Genomic DNA, 20,714 nt, shown 5'->3' with positions numbered 1-20,714 from the left:
GATACTTGAAAATTGCAACAATTAAAATTTGTTCAAAATATTGATCAATATTGGTGTGTAAATATTCTCCTCCAATTATATGCAACAACATACCAAGAAATTTGCTTTAGAATATTAAAATAGATATTATGTAGTCACATAATATAGTTTTTCGTGCAAAATTAGTGTAAAATAAAAAGGAAGTTTTAATTTTGCATAATTTCCAGGATACTTAGATTGTCAAGAAGTCGCGCAGGATTTTTGCGGACCCCGTGAAAAACCAAAATGCAGGAAAGTATCGGTAGTTGAATTCCAACCGATACTTTCCGATACCGATACATCGGCATCGGTGTCGGTGTCGGCTCAGCCCTAATAATGAAAATTTTGAAACTTACTGTGCAATTTCAAAAGCCGTTGAAAAACATCTTGAAGATTGGGGGGAAAGAAAAGAATCAATGATGTGGAGGTGGAGGTCAGTGTGCAAAGATTTAGTACAGGCTGGGTCAAATTTAAAAGTGATTGTGCCTCTTATAAAATTCTTGTTGACTCTGCCTGGTACAAATGTTGGTTGTGAAAGACTCTTCAGTGTTATTAAAACTTATTGGCGAGAGGAAAAAAGTACACCCCTGATGTCAACACTGGAACAAGTAATGAAAGTGAAATTCAATGTGGACATGACCTGTGAAGAGTTTGGACTGGCAATAAAGTACGATTTAAACATACTCAAGAAAGCAAAATCATCCCAGAAGTATGAACGATGGTGCCATTGGTGAGTAAGTATTTGTAATTAGCTAATTACATTAGAACCATAAGTAATTTGAATCTGTAGAGTGTAGGCCTATTTTATAGGGGCTATAATAGAAGCAATAACAAATAGACACCCTTATTTTAGTTTTCTTTTTATGTTTTGTGCATGGCACCTTCAACCTATAGATTATACTCTTTTTGGTCAACAAATATCTGGTCACCCTACATATGGGCCGGTCTTATTTCCTACGGTCAGTTAAAATAAATGTACGGGGGGGGGGGGGGGGACTTTCAATCACTGCATGCTTATTACCAAATCTCTGAAAGACATAAAGTTTACACTGAGCTGCTGGACAATATTGTGTTCCCTTTTGTTTCATCTGTGGGTGGAAAACTTTTCGACTCTGCCTCCTCCACAAATTACGTCCGTGGTGGCTGTTCCAATGCTTCAGTATTACAATTCACGTGTTCAAGAGGCTCAAACTGTGTGATTGGTCTGATGAACATTGTGGAACATTCGCGTGTCTTGACTGTTCCACAAAGTCACCACATTTCAACCCAACTGAAAATACTTGGGACTGTTGAAACAACAAGCAAAATGGCTCCGACGCCATCCGCGAAATCTAGTCGAGCTGCACGATTGCTTGATGGTCGAGTGAAGCTTCAATACTCCGCGGAGGCACATAGATGTCCGGATTCAGTCTCGATTAGCTTATCTGTGCATAAAGTGGGCTCAAAACAAAACCTAGGAAACATGGGAGGATGATCATCATCCATCATTCTTCGTCTTTCTCACAATTAGCCAAAAGTGGCAGAAAGCGACTCAGAATACGAGAACTACTAAATAAATCATTCATCCTCATGTCATGATTAGCGAAAGTTACACAAAAGTGACGTAAAAGTAAGAAAAATACATATATTAGTAGAGTAGGCGGGCCGGTTGGCAAACCGAAAATGAGGCTCGGTGAGGCTCGCCTTAATGGATTTCTCTCGTAAGGCGAGCCTCATTTTCTTGCAGTGTTGCCAACACCTTACTCGAAAAAATCACCGGTTTTTTTTTTTGGGTCTAACCTAACCTAAAGCAAGGAGCTGGCAACACTGCTTGAGGCTTGCCTTGCAGCGTTGCCAACATCTTACTCGATAAAATCACCAAGGTTTTTATTTTGGTCTAACCTAACCTAAAGCAAGGAGCTGGCAATACTGCTTGAGGTTTGTCTTGCAGTATTGCCAACATCTTACTCGAAAAGTCACCAAGGTTTTTATTTTGGTCTAACCTAAAGCAAGGAGCTGACAACACTGCTTGAGGCCTTACAGTGCATAAAGCAATTTGCCAACCTACTGGTATTTTTGCCATAGCTTTTTACAAAAAAAAAGAGAGAGGAGAGAGAGAGAGAGGGAAGAGTTAAACAACCGACAATGCTGCCAACACCTACCTACAGCTTTTTTTTACTTGGCAAGGGTTTAGCCAATTTAGCAAGGAGTGCCGGCAACAAATATATACTGCCGTAAAAGAGAGAGATGGATGGATGGATGGCAACACAGTATGTGTGTGCGTGTGTGTATAATATGTAGCATTATTAACTAGAGTGTGTTGGCAACCCATCTGCAACTAAAAAAAAAAAGATAGAGATACCAACATTGCTGTAAGATAAAGAAAGAGAGACCTATTGCGACTTTTGTAAACCTCTCTCGGGGGAAACACGATGTGCTATACACACGTGCGCGCTGGTGCTTTTTATTATTTTTCGTATTGTGAGGCAAACAAACAAATAAATAATTGTTGTTTTTTTAGGATGCCTGGCCCCTAACCTCGCCAGGGTGCGTGGTGCCCAACCCAAAAAGGTTCTAACGGCTGCGGCTCTAGATAACCGCACCTCTGTAGAGTTTCACGTGTTTTTGTTTTTTCCCCAAACTTCCATGAAACCCTACAGAGGACCTCCGTAATGCATGCAACGTGTACTAACGACTCTAGTGTTATTTTGATGTTGTAATATTTTTGGATATAGAGTTTTATTGTGAGATATAGATAAAAATAATTATGTTTATTATAATATTTTTTTGATGAAGATGGAGAATGTATGTGTGTGTGTTACAAATAAAGTTGCATGCTTATTTTTCTAGTGTGTGTGTATGTGTTTTTGATGTTCGACAGCATCTGAAACGATAAAAAAAGAATTTTATTGTTAATTTTCTCGTGTAAAAAAAAAAAAACAACAAATTTTTTTTTGTGCAAATTTTCTGATTTGTCTCTTGTGCTATAGTGCAAAAAAATATATTGTAACTGATAACTGATGAAATTGATATTTGTAACTGATCTGAACTAGTGAAATTTGTATTGTGTTATTGTAACTGATTGTGCTAGTACAAAAAATTTCTTATTTGTGCAAGAAAAGATGTTAAATATGTTAAAACTGCTCTGTGACCCTCTCGTTCTTCACGTCGTGGACGAAGGACTTCTCTGCGATCAGGATGACGCTGCACACGGTGTCCTCGGGCAAGGCTTCGTGGAACTCGCAGACGACCTTGATGTTGGTTCGATCGTTGACCACCACCTGCTTTCTCTTAGATGTGTTGATGACGAACATGGGTCTGCGGGTTTTGAATTCACTGGGCGTGTAGTACATGTCCATGCTTCCCTCGGTCACGCGTTTGAAAGAGGTGTAAGCTTCGTAAAGTTTGAGGTAATCATCTTTGGTCATGTCGAGGTTGTAATTCTCGCGCGGGAACACTTCGTTTCTACCGTTCTTGAGATAAACGTTTTTGATCTTGCAGTCGTCGAACTTGCTGGAATCTTTTTCCTGATTCTTATCGCGCCCGGTCTGAAAGAGCACTACGACGAAATCTGGCATGTCGAACTGTATGTTGTTGAACTGTGTTGTCACGTCGAATTCCATGTGACTTCCCGACGCCATCTTCTGCACGCACTGGTAACCGTGAAAGTGAATCGGTACCTGCGGACTCTTCAAGATCTCTGCTTTGTACTTGAGGGCGTAGTTTGTTTCGTATTCCACGATCGGCATTCTCAATTCCATGCTCCGGATGACGCACTTGGCCGCTTCGGGTAATGTGTTGGCTATCGGCGTGCCGTCGGCGTTCAAGTTGGTGTATCGCATCAGTGCGTTGTTGTCGTTGGCCGCTCTTCGAAACGTGACGCGCAGTCCTCCCTTCCACACGATCTCCTTGTAGTCCGAGAAGAATCCCGGCAGCAGACGCATGGGAAAGAGCACCGTGTGATTTCTAGTCGATATTTTGGTCCCCGCTTCGAATCCTCCCGCCTGGTAGTATGCTGCGTCTGTTTTGGATAATTTCAAAGTTCCCACTGCCGTTGACGTGATGCCTGGATAGTCTATTCTGTCTATGACGGTGTTGTGTTTCCTCACCTCCACCTGCGAGAACAGGTGAGGCACGAAGTTGTCCACGAGTATCAAATTTGCATTGGGCGGAAACGCGTCTCCGCTTTCCTTCTTCACCACGTCGAATTGAAGGTAGAGGTCCGCTCTGTGAGGATGAACGAACCCGTCGCCTACGTCCACGTCGTATTCGATCTCCCTGTTCGCTTCGTTGAGATTGGCGAACGTGCGACGGTTGGGAGGGAAAGATTGCAATTCGTAACTTTCGATTTGCTCCATTTTCACTATGCGTGTTATTTATTATACGTTGATCTCCACGATGGCAGTGGTTGTTGCACCTGCGAAATCCACCACGTCTCCTTTCTCGTTTGTCACCACCAACTCTATGTCGTCTATGCGGTTGCGGCATACTGGAAAATAGATCGGCGAAGAGGGTGTGTAGATGATCGGTTCCATGAATTCGGAACTGGGTTTGAACGTGGCTATGATTCCAGTCTGCTTGTGACTTCCCAGCAACTCCCCGTCCGAGGATTTCGTGATCATGCCTTCCGCCACGTTGCAGTGAACGTTCAGAGTCTCTATGGCTAGAAATTTAGGAATGTTGGTTGCCGTGTGTTTGATGCCAGCTTCGAGTTTGGTGTCGTTCTCGAAACCTAAAAGTTCTCCCATGGTGCCCAGGTCCACGGTCTCCGTTGCCGACACGATTTCCACTCTGTGCGTGACCGAATTTTGAGAAAAATACGTGCCTTTGGGTAACTGAGCTTGCAAAGTGGAAAGATTGTATTGACCTGGCGTGACGACGATGTGTTCGCTTCCGACACTAATTTTGTTGTTGTGCTGCGTGACGTTAGGTATGAGGTACATGCTGTAGAATGCACGCAGAGCTACGGATTTAGGATAGACGATGTCGTCGTGCAGCGTGAGTTTCAAGATTGAAGATTCGCTCGTGAGATGGAACACGCCCATCGTGTTTAAGATTCCACAATGCTTTCTGAAAATGTTCCACCGACGGGTTATTTATTTTAGACATGTATGCGAGAACGGAAAGGCATAGGTGGCCGCAGTTAACATCGGTGAAACCCTGGATGCGTTTGTCATTGTAGTAGAGGTTGGCAACACTGAGATACTTCACCAACCTGGCAGGTGGTGTGCCACCGAACGAATCGAAAACAAATGCTTTGTCATCGTCAATTTTGAGGTAGCATATCCAATGTGTACCAGGATTTTTGTAACTGTCCAGGTTGACCACGCCATACTCCTTTTTCTTCACAGCAGAGGGTAGAGAATCGGACATGAAAACACCCCTGAAGTTCTTTATTCCCAACAGTTCGATCAGAGATTCAATATCGAAGTTGGACAGGGCTTCTTCTTTTTTTTATATTTCTTCAAAGCATCGAGGTTGCTTTTTTGTTTTTTGGTTATACCTTTCCCCTTCTTCTCCATAGCCAGGTTGTGACGTTTCTGTTCTTCCAATTCTGCCTTGTTCTTCTTCGAGTCGATGACGGTTTTCGCGATGGCGGCGCTACCGCCGGCCAAACTTCCAACAGCCCCCAAAGCTGCCAGGATGGCTGGGATGCTGAATATGAAACCTCCGATCTTTTGCTGTTTCCGCGAACGCTGCAAGCGTCTCAATTGAGGTGTGCTGAGAAGTAATTTCATTCCGTGTCCTTTCGTCAAGCAAGAACGTTTCTTCTCGCGTTGTTTCTTGGTGAGTAAACCATCGAGGGCACCTAGATTTTTTAGATTGGAGTATGGTATCTGGTACACGACACCTTTGGGCTTCATGTTGATGCTCTATATGTTATCTTCACGGTATGTTATTTATATATATGTTCTGAGATTTTTTTGTTTTGTGTAATTTTTTTTCGGTATGTTATTTATATATAAATGTTCTGAGATTTTTTTTGTTCCGTATAATTTTTTTCAAGAATATACTCCGCGCAGAACCGTTACACAAATTCTATTACGTGCTTTGTTTTCTTACCAAGAAGTTCCTTTGTACCCTTGTACACGATTTGAGTTTTGTTCTCGATTAAAATAGCTAGCTTCTCGTCGGATAACATGTTAGCGTATCGATCTGGTAAAAATAGACTGTATTGTGCGTTGAGCAACAGACGCGCCTTGGGACCATACTGGGTAGAAACAATTGAACCGGACGTTATCGTGTAAGGTTTGTCCACTTCCAATTCCTGAATTTTTACATATTCGACTGATGAATTTAGCATTTGTTTTAATGCTTGGGCGTCTAGTGATTGTTTACTCATTTTTTTATATGACAAACACAACTGGAGTTTTTTTTTTTTTTACGTAGTGTTATTTATATACCGAAGAAATTTTTTTCACGGTTCGAGAAATTTTTTTATTTCTACACACCCCATCCAAATTTTTGTTTCGTGTTCATGGCGATGGTGGTGCCCAGTGCTGCAACTCTTTCTCCCAGCGATGCGTCTCTGCTGACGAATCTTTCGAAAGCTGCGTGCTCTAACTTTCTGTCTGCTTCGTGACGTGCATCCAGATCGGTGCGAGTGGTGTTGTAGGCGATGTCGTGATCTTTGCATGCGGCGTCCAACGGATTCACACCCTTGTCTCCTCTCTCTCCAATCTTTTCTCGAGTTTGGTACCCGGTCCGCAGTACTGGTAGCCGGGTAAATGCATCTCGAAAGGTAACTTGTTGATGATGTCGTTCACGAGTCCTTTTCCTTCGGCCACGTTCCAGAATCTCGGAGGCAGCGTGTTGATAATTTTAATGAGGTAACCTATGCCCTTGTCGTCGTTCACGATGAAGTTGGAAAGTTTTGTGCTGATCATGTCCACAATTCCTATCTTCTCGTTGTAGAAATTACGATTGCCTGCATTCTCCTCTCCTGCAATAACCAACAACCTGTCTATGAGCTTGCGCACGTCGTCCACCCACACAAACTCTTTGGGCAGGGTGTTGTAGAGTTTGACGCCGCTGCCTGTTTTCACCTGGTTCCATATCGGCTTGATGAGATTCCTGTACTTCTCGCCGCTGCTGGATTTGACCCTATTCTGCGTAGCGTCGTTGTTTTGGTATAAGGCATCCGTCATGATCAAAATTTCCTTGTAACTCTGGTAATCTTCGTCGGTGTAATCTTTCGGCTGCTTTTTGGCAACGAGTTCCCACAGTCCCACCGTACCGGGATACCTGGTCCAACTATCCTTGTCGCCTAAATTAACTTTAATGTCGTTGCCTTCGAAGCTCACCTTCGATTTTCCAATCTTCCAAACCACACCACCGCCTTCGTTGCTCTCCATGCTCGGATACAATCCGAACACTTCATCCTTGTCGAATTTCCCCGTGCTCAGGTAGTCTCGTGCCAAAGGTCCCAACTCGATCTTATCCAAAGACGACGGCGTGCTACCTATGGCTCGACGTCGTGCCGGTACGTCCTTCAGTTCGAACGGCGTCGAAGGAATGCTCGAAATAGGCGTGGGTACGGTGTAACTTTTAGCTGCAAGTGGTACGAGTTCGTTGATCAAATTTTTATTTTGTTCCGTGACGCCTTTAATTTCTTTACCTAGATCGCTGATGGCGTCGATCACAGGTTGATCTTGACGTTTCTTCTCTTCGTAGAATCCGCGATTCTCGGATTTCCAACCTTTGAAACGTTTCGCGAGGTAATCGCGAAGCTTGAGATTTTCGTCTTCGATTTTTCGTTTCGTCATAGCGTTATTTATACACGTCGTTTCTCACAACGTTGCAACGTTTAGAAAGTTGTTGGTTTTGTTTCTGTATTTTCCGTCGTTGGGTTTCCTCGTCATGTCGATCGTCGCGAATCCGAAATCGTCACTGTTCCAACAGTGGGAGCAGCAGCGTTCCGAAAATTGATTGTAGTTCATGTCTCCGCCTACGTAGTCATCGTACGCGTGCTTGAGGTTGGTGTGATCTTGACGAAACAAACATATGAAATTAGCGTTGTCGCGTACTAACTGTTTTGGAATTTTGGAAAACGTTTGAGCTAGGAAGAAGCAATCTATTCCTTTGTGACGACCTTGCGTGAAAAAATTGCGAATTTCATTTTGATTTTCCAGGATAACATCGTCGAACACAACGACTGAATTTTCACGACAATCGTCGAGTGGTTTTATTTCCGAAGCGAACGTTGCAATGTCCAGACCATCGTACAGTTTCATCAGTTGCTGGTATTTGGATTGCTCCAAACTTTTCGAAAATACGTAGAGGTGCCTGTTCTTCCAATCTAACCAATTCGGTGCGAGGAGAAAATTGTCCACGAGCAGTGTTGTTTTCCCACACCCCGAAGGACCTACGATCAGACAGCGGATGCTGTCGGGAAGCAACCTGCCGTTCTTTTTTTTTTGTTTGACTTTCCGAATCCGGTAGACGCTTCACCACGTTCCACGTACTCACAAGATCACTTCGTTCGCGTCGATCCAACTCTTTTCCGGAAGTCCCAGCCATTTGACAAACAGTTTGTCCCCTTTCCTACGCAATACTTTCTCGATGAGGTACGTGTCAGGATGTTTTGTTTTAGAGAGTTCCTCTTCGTAAAATCTTCCTTTCAAAATCTCGCCGCTACTATCTTTTATTATATACGTGTGTCGGTTTCCGGGTAAAATTCGAACCACCGTAAAAAGTTCCGTGCTCCAATTTTTTGTGAACCCCTTCTCGAAGGTGCGTTTGAATTTGCTGATCCTCACCTGGTCTCCAATTTTGAATTTTGATTTCTTGGTAGTCGTGGGAGTGTACTTTGGACAGTAAACTGTAGAAATTAAACGCTGCTCGTCAGATTTCGTAACATCAGCTGGCTTCATGCCTATTGTTCTGTGTACCGTATCATTATAGGTGTCGACGAGTTCCGGCAGTATGTCGACCCATTTGTAATTTCCTCGAAGCGTGAATCGTTTCCACATGTGTGTTTTCAAGGTTCGATTAAATCTTTCCACGATGCTGGCTTTGATGTGACTGAAGGTTGAATAATGTCGAATGTCGTGTTTCCGAATAAACTTTTGGAATACGGCATTGTAAAATTCCTTCCCCTTGTCTGTTTGCAAAAACCGAGGTTGTCTGTCGCTTTCGTGAAAAATTAATTTGAATGCTTCCGTGACGCATGTCCCTGTTTTGGCTTTCAAAGGTAGAGCCCATGCGAATTTCGAAAATGTGTCTATGACGGTGAGGAGGTACTTGTTGCCCTTGTTCAATTTATGCACATTTTTTAGATTGCCGCTACTCATCTCCACAAGGTCACTTTGCCAGAGGTCATCGATTCCCTTGGTTACCACAGCTAAACGTTTGTAGTTGCGGCGTGCAGGTTTATGCAATTCTTCGACGATGGCTTGCCTAGACATTTTTTAGAGATTACGTTTGAAGAGAAGCACCAGCGTGATGGGATTCAAAGAGGGTGGCACTTCGCTCGTGTTTTGAATGATCAGCTTATCGCCGGCACTCACGTCAAAAACGGTAAGATATTCGTCTTCGTGTATTTCATATATGTTGCGCGTTTCGTTCCAACGTGCCAGAGGAATGTTTCCTGCTTTCTGGACACCACGATTCGATATCAAGGTCATGGTGGGAACGCTAGCTTTTCTGCCGTGAGACCAGTACGAAAATTCATTTATCTGAATCGTGCCATCGAGGAGAAACTTGTAGTACGGATGATAAGGATGTAACATGTACAGTTTGTTACCTTCGACGAACGTGGAGATTCTCTGTTGATTGGGTACGCTGTTGATTTCGATGGCTTGCAGAGAATGCAGTTTAGCGAATTTAGTATCGACGCTAACGAGGTTGCTGTGTAGCTGTCCCAGTGTATTTTGTACGGGCAACAAATGTTCGACGATGGTATCCGTTACTGTAGAAAATGACGGTTTGATTTTCACTTCCACGTTCAACTGCTTGAAGTTTTCGTTGAGTTCTTGTAATTTGGCACCGAAAGAGGCCAGCGTCGATTCCTGCGTGGATTCCAGCACTCCAACTTGATCTCTGATGTTGACGACGATACTCTGAAGGTTCTCGACTTGATTCAATTTCGAACTTTTCTCGGTAAGATCGTTCACGATGCTTCGCATCTCGGTAAACTGCGTGTGAAGGTCGGCGACGCTCTGCGAAGTGGGCAGCGTCGACACCAGCGAAGCAAGTTCGTCTCGAATCTGTTCCACGTTCGCCGTTTCCGTTTCTAGTCGTTTCAGCATACGTGATATGCTCCTTTTCAAAGCGTGTAATTCTTTTGAGGTGGGGAGATTGGCCACCCTACTCTCGAGATCGCTCAATGAACTTTTGACGTCGCTCGAATCGGATAGTGCCGTCACAGCCGTTTTCAATTTTTCCAAATCTTCGCTCGAAGGTACGCTCGTCCGTAACGATTCCAAGTCACCCTGTATGTTGTCCAGTACGTGATGAAAATGAGCAAGGTTCGATTCGACGTTCAAATTTTCTAAATATTCGATCTTCTGCTGAACCGTGCTCAACGTGTCTTGTATGCTCGTCAACGCACTTGCTTCAGCGTGAATATTTTTAATTTCTTCGTTGATCAACTCCAGAGACGCCTGAAGCGTAGCGATGGTGGTTTGAATGTGTTCGAAATCTTGATAAGCCTCCAATTGAATTTTTATGTTCGCGACGCTTTTGCCGATGACCTGCAGTTCGTCTGACGATGGTAGGTTCGTCATGGTATCTTCCAAAGTCTGTAACTTGGATTTAATTTCTTCCAACGTGCCGGCGAATTCTTCTTGTAATTTGGAAACAACAACATGCAAGCGTTCTACATCAATATCCTTCACGACGGTTTGAAGTTCAGAGAAATTCTTTTCGATTGCCGAAGTTCGTTCTTCGATTTCGAGTTTCAATTTTTCCAAATCTTCATTTTTCGATTGAAATTGCTGCAATTTGAGCAAATCATTTTGAAGCTTATCCACGCTTAACTGTATATTTTGAACGTTGTCGTAAGAAGGTACGTCGACATAATTTTTTATGAGCGTTTTCAGTTCGGAATCGATTTTCAGAATGGGGTCAAGACATTGCGTTTGGAGCGTAGCGATCTCCGACTCTAAACTTTTGTTTAAGGTCTCCTGCAAAGCGATCAAATCGCTCCTCAACTTTTTAATTCGGACGTCCAACATGAGAATCTCTTCTGCGTGGTCTACACGCTTAGTGTTGCCGAAAATATCGTTAGGCATTTTGGTTAACGGTTATTTATAATAGGATAGACGATTCGTAATTCTACGAAGAGAGGAACAAGTTTGTCGTAATCTTCTAGGAGTTCCACATATAAACAATCTCCTGCAGAAACATCGTACGTAATGTTAGAAAGCATCTTGTCGTGCTTGATTCGAAAAATGTTCTTGCCGGTAGATATTTTGATTTCGCCTACGTTTTCCGGATTCGCGATGATTTGAAGTTTTCCATCGATCGGAATTTCGTAGAAATGTAAATTGTTGTTGAAGACGTAAAACATCTTGCCCACATCGTCATCCAATTTTCTCCAAATGCTGTTAAGGTGAACAATCAGTAGACCATTGAGTTTAGTTAACATGGAAGGTAGAAATTCATGATCTGTCGTCGCGCGGTGTACAGTCTCCATGTTGGTTTGTTTTCGGAAACCAAAGAGATTCATAGGTATGCTGGTTATTTAAGAATACAGTCAAAGTTTTTTTGTAATAACAGTCAGTATTTTTTTTTTTGTTGTTTTTTTTTTTATGAATCTTCTGTTGAAGATGGGCATATGTTGCAGGTTTTGCTTTCTGCTAAGCGATAGTGCCCCCACGGCAGTGTGTGGATTCCACATTGAAGAACGCACCTCTTGTCGTCGTTGGGATCCAGGGCAATCTTCCTCACCTTGTTGGTGGTCAACACATGGTCGACGCTCTGGATGCGCTGTTCTGCTCTTAGAACCGACGACCTGGTCTTGAGGCAATCGACGAAGTCCTCGAATGTGAGATGCTCCTGAACCACCTGTCTGCCGACACCCTTGGCCTTCTTGGTAACGCTGCCCTCGGCTTTGATGGTATAGGCCTTGGCGGGAAGACCTGCAAACTCAAGAATCACGTCTCCGTCCTTCTCATCTTTGAGTTTGCCAGGCACCTTTTTGTTGCAGGCCAGGATACCGTACTGGTTCGGCTGGGGATAGCCCGAGGTGTCGAAGAGGTTAACCAAAGATGGAACTGTGGCTATATCCCTGTATGTGTCGGCTGAGCGAACGTGGTACACCAAGCTGTCCGTGTCCGTGTAGAGAAGCGAGATGTTGTGGCCGTAGTGTGGACGTAATATGTCGTAGTATGTCTCGAACATGTGGAGCTTGCTCAGATCCAGAACCGTGGCTCCAACGTAGATGGGCTTGGTGAGTTTCACCACACCTTGCTTCATGTGAATCAGAGCCAGCTGCTCGTTATAGATTGTTCGAGACTTGAACAATGGACTCGCGACAAGCTGACGACATCGCTCTTTCCTCGTCACCAATTTTATGTCCACGCGATTCCGTACATTCTCCATGGTCTTGCCAAACACCGCATTATTCATGAGCTTGAAGAAATCCTTATCAAACTCGGACGTGGCTGCTGTACGATGTTCGGTGTTGAGCTCGATGTATGGGCGCAACCACGGAGAATGCTCGAACTTGAGGATGCGGTGAACTGCGTGGACTGTGACCCCTCGCTGCATCAACCACCGGAGATTCTGGTAGTGCAGGACGTAATTCTTCTTGGGTTCGAAATCCATGACGAGCTTCGTCTGGTTGGAATCGGGCGGACACTTGAACTCGGGTGCAGGGGGAAGATCGCAGAACAAATCCTGCAGCTTCTCGGAGAACTCAAGGTCCACCTCGGCGAAAAATCCGCATTCCGAATCGTCGAAGCTTTCGATGTCGAATTTGGTAGGATTGGCCCACTCGAACCCTCTAAAGGGGAGTGGCTGCATCATGGAGTGCCCGTACAAGTTATTCACATCCGTGTGCATGATGTAGCTCGACGGTTGGGTGGAGTCGTAGCCAGTAGCCATGTGATGGTTGTTGGCGCGCGCGTGCCGTTGCGACACCTGGACCATTCCACCCCGCACGGCACGTTCCACAAACAGCACCATGTCTACGTCCGAAAAAAGCTCCAGCTTGATTTTTGTCACCAGAAACATGGCTGACCACGCCAGTCCGGGGAGACTATAGAAGTAGGCGGGATCCAGGTGGTAGATGTTCATTGCGGTCGCCCGGAACGTCTGGAACACGTCGGCGAGGAGCGTCACATCAAGTCTGAGGTAGGCGTCGTGGTAGTCTCCGAGAGTTCGACAACCTAGCTCGCGCCACATGGACTGGGCGTGATGATATTCTTCGTCGGTGATGTTCGAGCCTCGTAGCTGACTGTAGAACTTCGCCTGGGGAGGTAGCGACGTCTCCGCAAACTTGGTAGAGTCGGTGACGTATTCGTAGGGGTAGACCCCCTTACGCCTGAAGAGACCGGCGTCCAAGTTTGGAAAATTTGCAGAGGTAATAAGCATTTGTTCGTTGCTCAGCTTCCCTGCAAGGGCATCGAGGCTGGCCGGGAGGAACCTCAGGGAGTCGAGGAAGCGAAGCTCGACGGTAGAGTCTGCTCCCGGGATTCGAACCCATTTGCTCACACTGATGTAACGCTCCTCGTTTTCGGCGAGAACGTTGATTTGCATGTTGTCGTACCCAAGATGCTTGATCAGGTGGTGAAAGTCGTACCCCGAGCCGTTGTGAAAAAACACAGGGATGAAGCGTGGGTCCCGGGCCATACAGTTGCAATCGTTGCACCAAGGACCAACGTACCTACCGTTAAAGTGATCGTGGTGACGGACTTTATAGTTGTTGGCGGTGTACTCCTCAACGCAGACAGGGCAAGCGATGGCCTCATCGTGTCTACGTTGATCGTCGGGGGACAGTGGGAGCATAGGCTTGGGGGTCAACAGCACCTTCCCTATCTCGTTGGCTTCCACAACCATCCTCTCGAGGAAGTGTTTGGCTGCGTCGGGACCACGGTACACGTAGGGCTCGGGGGCGATGTGCTGGTCCCGACGCACCACAACGTATGCGAAACTGGATGCCTCGTGGAGTTGGTAAGGGGTGGTGGAGGAAACTTCGGGATCGGGGTCGCAAGTGGACAGGGGTTTGAGGAAGGCCTCGAAATCCGCGATGATGATAGCGGGGTGCTCCACCGTGGCACCGTGCATGTGGAAACGCTCCACGGTGCCAGGTTCGGGCAAGTCTGCCACCCCCGGTTCGTTGGCATTGCAGTAGAGCTTGTGGTTAGCAAGCTTCTCGGCAGCGATGTTGGGACCTCTGATGCGTTGATAATCCTGCTGTTCTCGATTATCAAAAATAGACAAGCACCTGCGACAAACTTCTTTGTGGTGTTCGTGTTTGCTTGTTTGGCTCGAAACAAGCCGAGAGAGGGAACGGATGAGGGTGTAATGGTGATGGGTCTCGTCCTTGATGAGCAGAAGATGAATTTCCTGCACACCATCGTCGTCTACGTCGCTCACCCGGATGGGGTACACCACATTTTCGTCAGTGAGGCCATAAACGTTGATGGCCAACCGAGGGTTGTGTGTACGGGCCTCGAATTTGCGAATATCCGAGACCTCCACCGGGTAGTCAATCCCAGCAATGGCATCTTCCAGCTCTGGCTCGTAGGGTAGGTAGTGGTTAACTCGGCGTGGTTGTTTTTTCCAGTGAACAGGGTGCAACGCTGCAAGCACCGACCAAACGAAGCACTTGGCGTCACTGTTCTGAATGTTCAGGACGGCCATCTTTGCCGCGATGACAGATGGTAAGGGGACGTAGCTGGAGGCGGAAAGAGGCACAAACTTGGAAAGTTTGACGCGCAGTTCGTGAGGCTTCCCACACAGCGAACCCCCCGAGCCCTTAGATTCATGTTCTTCTTGCTTTGCCAGCAGCTCCTCGACAAACTTCTTGTAGATGTCCTCGAGGTTGTCGACATCCGCCAGATGCAACGTCTTCGCCTTGGTGTTGTGGCAGAAGCTGTAAATTTCATCAGACGGCTTCTTGTACCAGCAACGAAGCGATGCGTAGAATTTGGTGGAGTGCGTTGCAAGCGTATCGCCGAGGATGGAAATAATTTGGGCTTGCACGTTCTCCAAAAAGCTACGCACGTCGCATGAGTCCTCCGAAGTAAGGGGAAAGTTCTCTAATAAACGCTGGAAAGCAGACTGGTTCGCTTTTATCGCAGGCTTGACGCGTTTAGCGGGTGGTGCATTGATGGAGGCTGTTTCTGTTTTCCTCTTGGTGGAGGTTGAAGGCTGGGACCCAGATGTATTTTTGCTTAGACAAATAAGCTTATGCTTCTTGACATACGCAATTGTAATGTGTTTATTGCATCCGGAACACAGTTCGGTGGCAGCCAAATGCTTGCCTGGCACGCAGGTGCGACAATGTCTTGCAAAATTTTTGCTTGATATAGTTTTTTTGCACACAGGGCAACTTTTCATGGAGCGCATTTTTTCGGGGGTATGTTTATTTATATATGGGTGGTGTTGCCTTCCTCAAATATGTGCTTTAATCAACTCTATAAAAAAATAAAAAAAATATATAAGAAAAATATGATTGTAGATAGAAAAAAAAACACAATAAATATTGTATGCATGTGTAATTCTATTTAGCTTATTTTTGCTAGACACAAATCTTCTTCAGATTTTATTGCCCACTAATATATTTTTCTACCAATTTAATAGAGGTGTGAAACTATGAAAATGTACTTGTTTATATTCTTTTGTTTTGGCTGATATAATAGCAAATATATATATATAGCTATTTTGAAATTCTAAAATTTTCAGGTATACTTATTTTTTACATGCAAACATACATCATAAAAAAATTACACAATCGTATTTTTTTCCCATACACACATTTTTTATTTTCAGAAAACAAAATTATTTTCGATCTCCATTTTTTTAAAAAAATTTATTTGTGTTTATAGTATTTGTCAGGCAATAGCAGATAAAACAAGAATAGGTTTTCTACGACCCATACTTTACGAGTTACAAAACAACTTAGAAATTACATCTTGAAATTTTAATTTAAAATAACTCAAAAACAGTAAGCACTAATCATTATGTTTCCAATAGGTTGCAGAGTACCTTCAATTTTTTATCAAATATCATTAAAATTTTCGAATTAGAGTAAAAACTAAGCCGGCAAATCAAGTTTCTCAAAAAATAAAAAAATTGTCTGTATTTCCAAAACTTGAGGGGGTGGAATCAATTTTATTTGCTAGTCGAATAGTTTTCGTCGAATCCTATCCAACAAACCTAAAATCATCATCCTAGTTCAATTAGGAGCCGAGAAAATTAATGTCTTGGAAAACGTCTTAAGATTTTTGTCTTAAGAAAATTTTCTTGACAGACCGGAAGTAACATCTTGAGATACCGGAAGTCGACTTTCTTAAAGATTAAGATATTTGTCTTAAGACATTTTCCAAGACATTGATTTTCTCGACTCCTATGGGGCCTAGAACCATGTAACTTTGGTCTATGTATATACCAGTACTTGCCCAACCCTGTGGCCGAGTGGTTAGCACATCGCACTACGACGCCAAGGGTCCCGGGTTCAAATCCCGGTCGGGTATGGTTGTTTGTGAATATCCATTTTTATTAATTTCATCACTCATCCCCATCTTCGCAAATTAGCCAAGAGGCACAAAACGCGAAGTTAAAATAAACTAAATCAATCAATCAATCAATCATTAAGTTCCGTGTTGCAATCATGAAATTAAATTTTAATTAATTTTTTTTTCTATCCATCTCTCAAATCTATATAGCCTGTTCATATTTGGCATGTCGACTATTTTGTTTACGTAGCAAAAAAAATCTCAAGCCATTTTTTTTTGCGAATGCTCGTTGTAGCCATAAGTATATTTGGATATAATTGCCGGATTTTATTTAACTTTAGGTTTAAAAATCAATAAGCGTGCATAAAAAAAACTAAATATTTTAAATAAATAAGATTCGAATAACTATGTACTTCCACTAGCCTTTGCGATGGCGCAGCGACCCCGCACAAATGGTTCTTGAAACTGTAGGTCCAGTCCCGATTAGCCTTACTGTGCATAAAATAGACTTAAAACATCAAATCAATCAGTACTTCCACTAGCCTCTGCGATGGCGCAGCAATAGCCTTGTAATTAAAGGTTCGATACCCGCACAAGTGGTTCTTGAAACTGTAGGTCCAGTCCCGATTAGCCTTACTGTGCATAAAGTGGACTTAAAACATCAAATCAATCAGTACTTCCACCAGCTTCTGCGATGGCGCAGCGATAACGTTGTTGTCTTGTAATCAAGAGTTCGTTACCCGGTGGAGGTATAAGTGGTTCTTGAAACTGTAGGTCCAGTCCCGATTAACCATACGTGCATAAAATAGACTTAAAAACAACAAAATCCAATCCAGAGTATCAACAAATTCAAAAAAAATAAAGTTTCCCCTGTACACTTGTATAATTTTAAACTCCAAGTTCGATACCCGGCAGAGGTGGTTCGGATCCCGCTGTAGGCCTAGTTTCGATTAGCCTTACTATGCATAAAATAGACTTAAAACAACAAAATCCAATCGAGAGTATCAACAAATTCAAAAAAAATAAAGTTTCCCCTGTACACTTGTATAATTGTAAACTCCAAGTTCGATACCCAGTGGAAGTGGTTCGGATCCCACTGTAGACCCAGTTTCGATTAGCCTTACTATGCATAAAATAGACTTAAAAAACAAATCCAACCCAGTGTACACGCATCAATACTATCCACTATAAGTAAACTAACATGATCATAATCATTGCCCCCTCTCCCTCCGATTGTTACCTCGCTTTTATGTTATTTGCGATGAAGAATAGTTTTTTTCAAGCACATGTTATATATACTCATATTTTTTTTGTTTAGCGTAATTTCGTTGTTTAATCAAAACAACACTTTCTGTTCACTAACGCCGCTCGCAATTATTATTAACACACACACATGCAAAAAAATAACAAAAAACAAAACTTACCTACAAAAAGCTGCTAGCAATTTAACACACACAAAACAGTAGTATAATTGCGTAAATTTTAGTTTTATAGCTGGTCAAGCAACTTGTGTGCATATAACTTATGCTGATATGGTACTCACCTGACAGACCAAACTAATTCGGTTTCTATTACACTTGATATTACACTTGGTATAGCATACACTTTTATGCGGCTACCCAGTAGCAATACTCGACTGCAACTGATGAGCGCGGGGTTTCTAATAGAAACTTATACCTGTCGGTAGCTAAAATTCTAAGGTTGGTTCGAGTTACGTGTGCATGGCCTTTGACGATAAATAATAACAAAAAAAAACAACACACCCGTCCATCATGATTTGGATCGCAGCTTTTGGAGCTTTCTGCGTCACTGGCGTGCCTAGCGGCGGAACCAACACAATACCGCTGAGGTCACCCGCACAAAGACCGACCGGAACTGGGCGGAGCAGACCTTCCGGTGGGAACAATAGCAGAGGAGACAATCAGACGCCACCGCTTCACTGGCGTGCCCGGCAGCGGAACCAACACAATACCGCTGAGGTCACCCGCACAAAGACCGACCGGAACTGGGCGGAGCAGACCTTCCGGTGGGAACAATAGCAGAGGAGACAATCAGACGCCACCGCTTCACTGGCGTGCCCAGCGGTGGAACCAACACAATACCGCCGCTGGGCACCCGTACAAAGACCGACCGGAACTGGGCGGAGCAGACCTTCCGGTGGGAACAATAGCGGAGGAGACAATCAGACGCCATCGCTTAAGTTCCCACGCTAACTCCTCCAGTTACCAGCAGCACTCTGCCAAATAACCAAAATACTACAACAACAATTAACCCACCCACTATTGCCAGCACCACCACTACCATACAAAAAAAAAAACACGTGAAACTCTACAGAGGTGCGGTTATCTAGAGCCGCAGCCGTTAGAACCTTTTTGGGTTGGGCACCACGCACCCTGGCGAGGTTAGGGGCCAGGCATCCTAAAAAAACAACAATTATTTATTTGTTTGTTTGCCTCACAATACGAAAAATAATAAAAAGCACCAGCGCGCACGTGTGTATAGCACATCGTGTTTCCCCCGAGAGAGGTTTACAAAAGTCGCAATAGGTCTCTCTTTCTTTATCTTACAGCAATGTTGGTATCTCTATCTTTTTTTTTTTAGTTGCAGATGGGTTGCCAACACACTCTAGTTAATAATGCTACATATTATACACACACGCACACACATACTGTGTTGCCATCCATCCATCCATCTCTCTCTCTTTTACGGCAGTATATATTTGTTGCCGGCACTCCTTGCTAAATTGGCTAAACCCTTGCCAAGTAAAAAAAGCTGTAGGTAGGTGTTGGCAGCATTGTCGGTTGTTTAACTCTTCCCTCTCTCTCTCTCTCCTCTCTCTTTTTTGTAAAAAGCTATGGCAAAAATACCAGTAGGTTGGCAAATTGCTTTATGCACTGTAAGGCCTCAAGCAGTGTTGTCAGCTCCTTGCTTTAGGTTAGACCAAAATAAAAACCTTGGTGACTTTTCGAGTAAGATGTTGGCAATACTGCAAGACAAACCTCAAGCAGTATTGCCAGCTCCTTGCTTTAGGTTAGGTTAGACCAAAATAAAAACCTTGGTGATTTTATCGAGTAAGATGTTGGCAACGCTGCAAGGCAAGCCTCAAGCAGTGTTGCCAGCTCCTTGCTTTAGGTTAGGTTAGACCCAAAAAAAAACCTCGGTGATTTTTTCGAGTAAGGTGTTGGCAACACTGCAAGAAAATGAGGCTCGCCTTACGAGAGAAATCCATTAAGGCGAGCCTCACCGAGCCTCATTTTCGGTTTGCCAACCGGCCCGCCTACTCTACTTATATTTGGAAACTGAATATTAATTAAAGTTATTTTGTTTCTGTTCTTTCAAGTCCATTCATGGTAAGATACGTTAATCGAGGCGGGATCTAAAGTTTTAAGTAGGATCCGAACCACTATGTACCTCACCCGAGAATAGCTTTTAGAAAGTGACTGGTGACACATTACTTTTTGAGAGTTAAGGAACTTGTAATTTGTTCGTTCACAAAGAAAAGTAAAGTAACACGTGGCGCGTTGTGTTCTCTTACTCTGAAAATATTACTTTATATCTGGGAAAATGTGCTGATTAAAAAAAAAAAAAAAAAAAAAACTGAAACGGTTGCAACACCTTGGACCATCTTCATGAACAAAACCACAAGGAAAACAACATGTTCTTCTGCAACTTGCATCATGAGATTTTTCCGCTTGAGCCGCAGAGTGGAGACGAACAACTGTCACAAACCTCTTTCTCTTCAGGATATTCTGCAAATCTCTTTCTCTACTTCCTCCATTTTCAGCCAGTGATACATTTACTACGAAAGCTGCGAAAAAGATTTGATGCAAATTGCACAATCAGGAAAAGAAAATTCTTCACAATCAGAGCCCGCAGCCACCTTCCCGCACGTAAAGCATGGGGAAATATAGAAGCATCTGCATTTTTACTTTGCGTCGCTTTTGTGCTACCTACGGCTAATCGTGACGATGAGAATGAATATTTGTGGGAGGAAACTGATACGCACAAGCATTCTCCCACCCCACCTATCCTAAACTCGAAAAAGCATCCCTCCAGCAAGGAATTTCTACTTGAGAGCACTGCCGTAAA

At 43.8% G+C, this 20,714-nt stretch overlaps 2 protein-coding genes across 2 annotated transcripts in view; both read right to left on the bottom strand.

Annotated features, from left to right (window-relative positions):
* Positions 1-20,714, bottom strand: part of dia (diaphanous related formin 1) — an 87,717-nt gene that overhangs the window by 43,168 nt on the left and 23,835 nt on the right. The window lies entirely within an intron of this gene.
* Positions 612-18,239, bottom strand: LOC145986461 (uncharacterized). Its single transcript, XM_083120498.1, has 3 exons — positions 18,169-18,239; positions 14,710-15,584; positions 612-617 (listed from the first exon to the last, which is right to left on the bottom strand). Exons 2-3 carry the CDS (start codon positions 15,514-15,516, stop codon positions 612-614), a joined length of 813 nt encoding a protein of 270 aa, XP_082976624.1. The 5' UTR covers positions 15,517-15,584; positions 18,169-18,239.

This window comes from Lepisma saccharinum, chromosome 4, assembly GCF_977018435.1.
Source record: "Lepisma saccharinum chromosome 4, izLepSacc3.1, whole genome shotgun sequence".
Lineage (NCBI taxonomy): Eukaryota > Metazoa > Arthropoda > Insecta > Zygentoma > Lepismatidae > Lepisma > Lepisma saccharinum.
This window is presented reverse-complemented; position numbering and strand designations above follow the sequence as displayed.